This window comes from Propithecus coquereli, unplaced genomic scaffold (genome assembly GCF_000956105.1).
Source record: "Propithecus coquereli isolate 6110/MARCELLA unplaced genomic scaffold, Pcoq_1.0 Scaffold47, whole genome shotgun sequence".
Classification (NCBI taxonomy): domain Eukaryota; kingdom Metazoa; phylum Chordata; class Mammalia; order Primates; family Indriidae; genus Propithecus; species Propithecus coquereli.
In genome coordinates, this window is record NW_012150507.1 from 4,737,180 (window position 1) to 4,740,096 (window position 2,917).

The 2,917-nt window shown below is 36.9% G+C and overlaps 1 protein-coding gene across 1 annotated transcript in view; it reads right to left on the reverse strand.

The window, feature by feature from the left end:
* The window catches only part of ARL15 (ADP-ribosylation factor-like 15), a 397,981-nt gene that overhangs the window by 250,015 nt on the left and 145,049 nt on the right, over positions 1–2,917 (reverse strand). Inside the window, exon 4 of the mRNA XM_012655271.1 lies at positions 199–212. Within this exon, the coding sequence (XP_012510725.1) occupies positions 199–212 (14 nt within the window). The remainder of the gene's footprint in view (positions 1–198; positions 213–2,917) is intronic.

A 2,917-nucleotide genomic window follows, 5' to 3' on the forward strand; every position in this document is an offset into this window, starting at 1 on the left:
GTTTTATTTAAGGTATTAAGCATTATTTATTAATAACATGTACAATTACAAGATGACTAAAACTCCCCTTTTCAAGAAATTATCAACAGAGTAAAGATGGCAACACACAAATACTTTTCATCTAAGGCAAGTTATAATAGGTACCTGGGAAGGTGAAAGATATATAAAGTATGATGTGGATAAGAACAATTCTTTTACATGGTTTTGCTTTGCTTTATAAAGAAGGAAATCAATATGTACCTTTTTAGTCCACCCTATCTTTTACGCTCCTTTGTTGCATGTTTCCTCAGTACTTTAATAATCTATATATCACTTTCCACCTAAGGCAGTGTGTATCATGTAATGGCTGAAGAATTGCCTTTGGAGTCAGACAGAACTAGGTTTAAATTCTAGCTCTGCCATTTATTCACTTTGCGACTATGGGCAACCTACTAGCCTTGGCTTTCTCGTCTGTAAAAGAGGGATGATAGTATCTAATTCACAGGGCTTGTTAAAAGGATAATGTATGTACTGTGTTTATCACAGTGACGAGTACACAATAAGCAAACAATATGTGATTGCTGGCATTATGTTTCAGTCGATGCTTTTTTTGTTGATAATGTAATCGATATTTTCTGCCTGTCTGAATATATTACAAACTTGTAGGATAAAAATTCTGGGTGCTCATTTATTAATCTAAATGCTTAGTTGGAGCCGCAAAAGTTATTACTGAATGATAAGTACCTTTGTTAGAGAGTACAGCTTTTTAGTCAACAGCTGAAATTTCTTGTACAGAAAGTACAGAAAATGTTCCCTGGGCCCTCTAAGAATCTTCCAAAACATACCCTTCCCTTCATAGGTTTAATGCAGATCGACACAGTCAGCACAGCATTATAGTTAATGGTGCGCGAAGTCACTGAATCTTAGAAAAATAGCAGGAGGAAAGAGGCGGCAGTCCCATGTGGCTGAGACAGTGGCGTGTACCTGGGCCTGCAGGAAAGCCTCTCCAGGTGTCTGGCCTCTGGGAAATTAAGGAAAGTCAGTGCCAATCATAATACTCTTGCTGGCACCAAAATTTGCCTGCAGGAGACTTGGATGCTTCAATGTATCTACCTACCTCACATGGGTGTTATATGGATTAAAAGGCAATAATTGTGAAATCCTGGAAACGAAACACCCTCTCCAAATGCTAAGCAGTCTATTAGTGGTTATGTTCGGGACAACTCAAGTATGGATTTTCTAGAGAAGCAGGACAGGCATGGGCCCCAATTTTGAAAAGGAAACAGTTATGGAGCACATCAGCAATGTTTAATCTGCTCTGATTCTTAAAACCTGACAATATGCAGGTACTCAAAGGGAAGTAATATCCTTCCAGAAATGCTGCACCTACATGTGAAATATAACTTTTGAACTTTATTAACCCAACAGGTAGATTATATCCCTGATACTATCTTTAAATCCTTGCAGAGACTTCATAATAAGTTGATTACAAAAATGTCCTCAAATGTTCACACTAAGCAAAGTAACCTAGCAAAGTTATTTATAGGCATATAAATGTTTCTGCAAATACTCATAAATGTTTTCTCCCCAAATAGAACACGAGTGGCTAAATTTATACTGCAAAGATACATATAGTTGTCCATACTGCTGTCTCCATATTATTTTTACAGTATAGCTGTAGTAATTAATGCTCAGAGGACAAAGTCTAGATAATCGAAAAATAAGAAAATGTACTACTCATGGCAGAGAAACAATTTTGTTCTATTTTATTCATTCCAAACACTTGTAAGGATTAGATGAAACTAAAAATTTAAGGCCACACTTTCAGTTCACTTGAAAGACAACCAAGAAAGGTGAGTATCAGATTATATTTTATTCTTTTACATTAGTTGAATGAGGCCAAGGGGGAGAATGAATATAATATTAATATTTAGTAGGGATACAAAGGTCAAACCATCACAATACCTTTCTCAAAAGGTTGCTTTGAGGAATAAAAGCTACCAGGTAGCATGGGTTCTGGAGTAAGAATGTCTGGGTTCAAATTCTTGCTCTTCCATTTATTCACTGTTTGACTTTGAGCAAGTTATTTTGTTAGCCTTCTCTGATATCCTTGAACTAGGTGGATTTTTTCTGAGTTCACGCTCTTCCGGCACTCAGTACTTCTCCTGTGTGATTTACACAATTATAACTACATATTGGTTTATTATTTATGTCTGTCTCCCGGCTAGACTGCAAGGATGCATAACGGAGAACCCGTGTACATTATATTCTATATGTCAGTGCTTGGCACATAATAGGATCTCAACATTGCTTAAAGATCTATGCTAAGGATTTATATCTATTTCCTAATCTAGTTGTTAAAAACAATTCTAAAGTTAATGTTGGTACTACTGTCCCAAGAAGAAAGTGAAGTTCAGGGGGGTAAAGCACCTTGCCAAAGGTACTAAGTGCTATATTCAAAACCTGAATCTAGGTCTCGTCACCAGAGCCCTACACTACAGGGCTCCATAAACCAACAAAGCTCATATCTTCATACTATTTTGTGCAATTTTGAGCCTAAATGATAGTGGAACTGACTGGGCAAATGCACACGTGCCTAATAACCCACTAATTTACTTCCCCTTCCTGTTTGGAAATAATCCAACACAAGAAACCCAAGTAAGTGTTTTCAGGTCTATATAACATTGCTTTCTTAGTAATGGAAAAGAAATGATGGCATGAGTTTAGAATATACTTTTTTATAGAAATTATTAATAAAATCAGGAACTTAGAAAGGAAGAGAAAATGTCCATTTGACTCAGCCATGACAGTATGATTGCTTTCTTGCTTCTTCAAACGGTAAGTGTCCTCTGAATCTGTCCACAGGGAGCCAGGGCTGATATGACAAGGCATGGTCCTAGGAGTCCCAGCCATAGCTCTTAGACTCACCAGCTATATA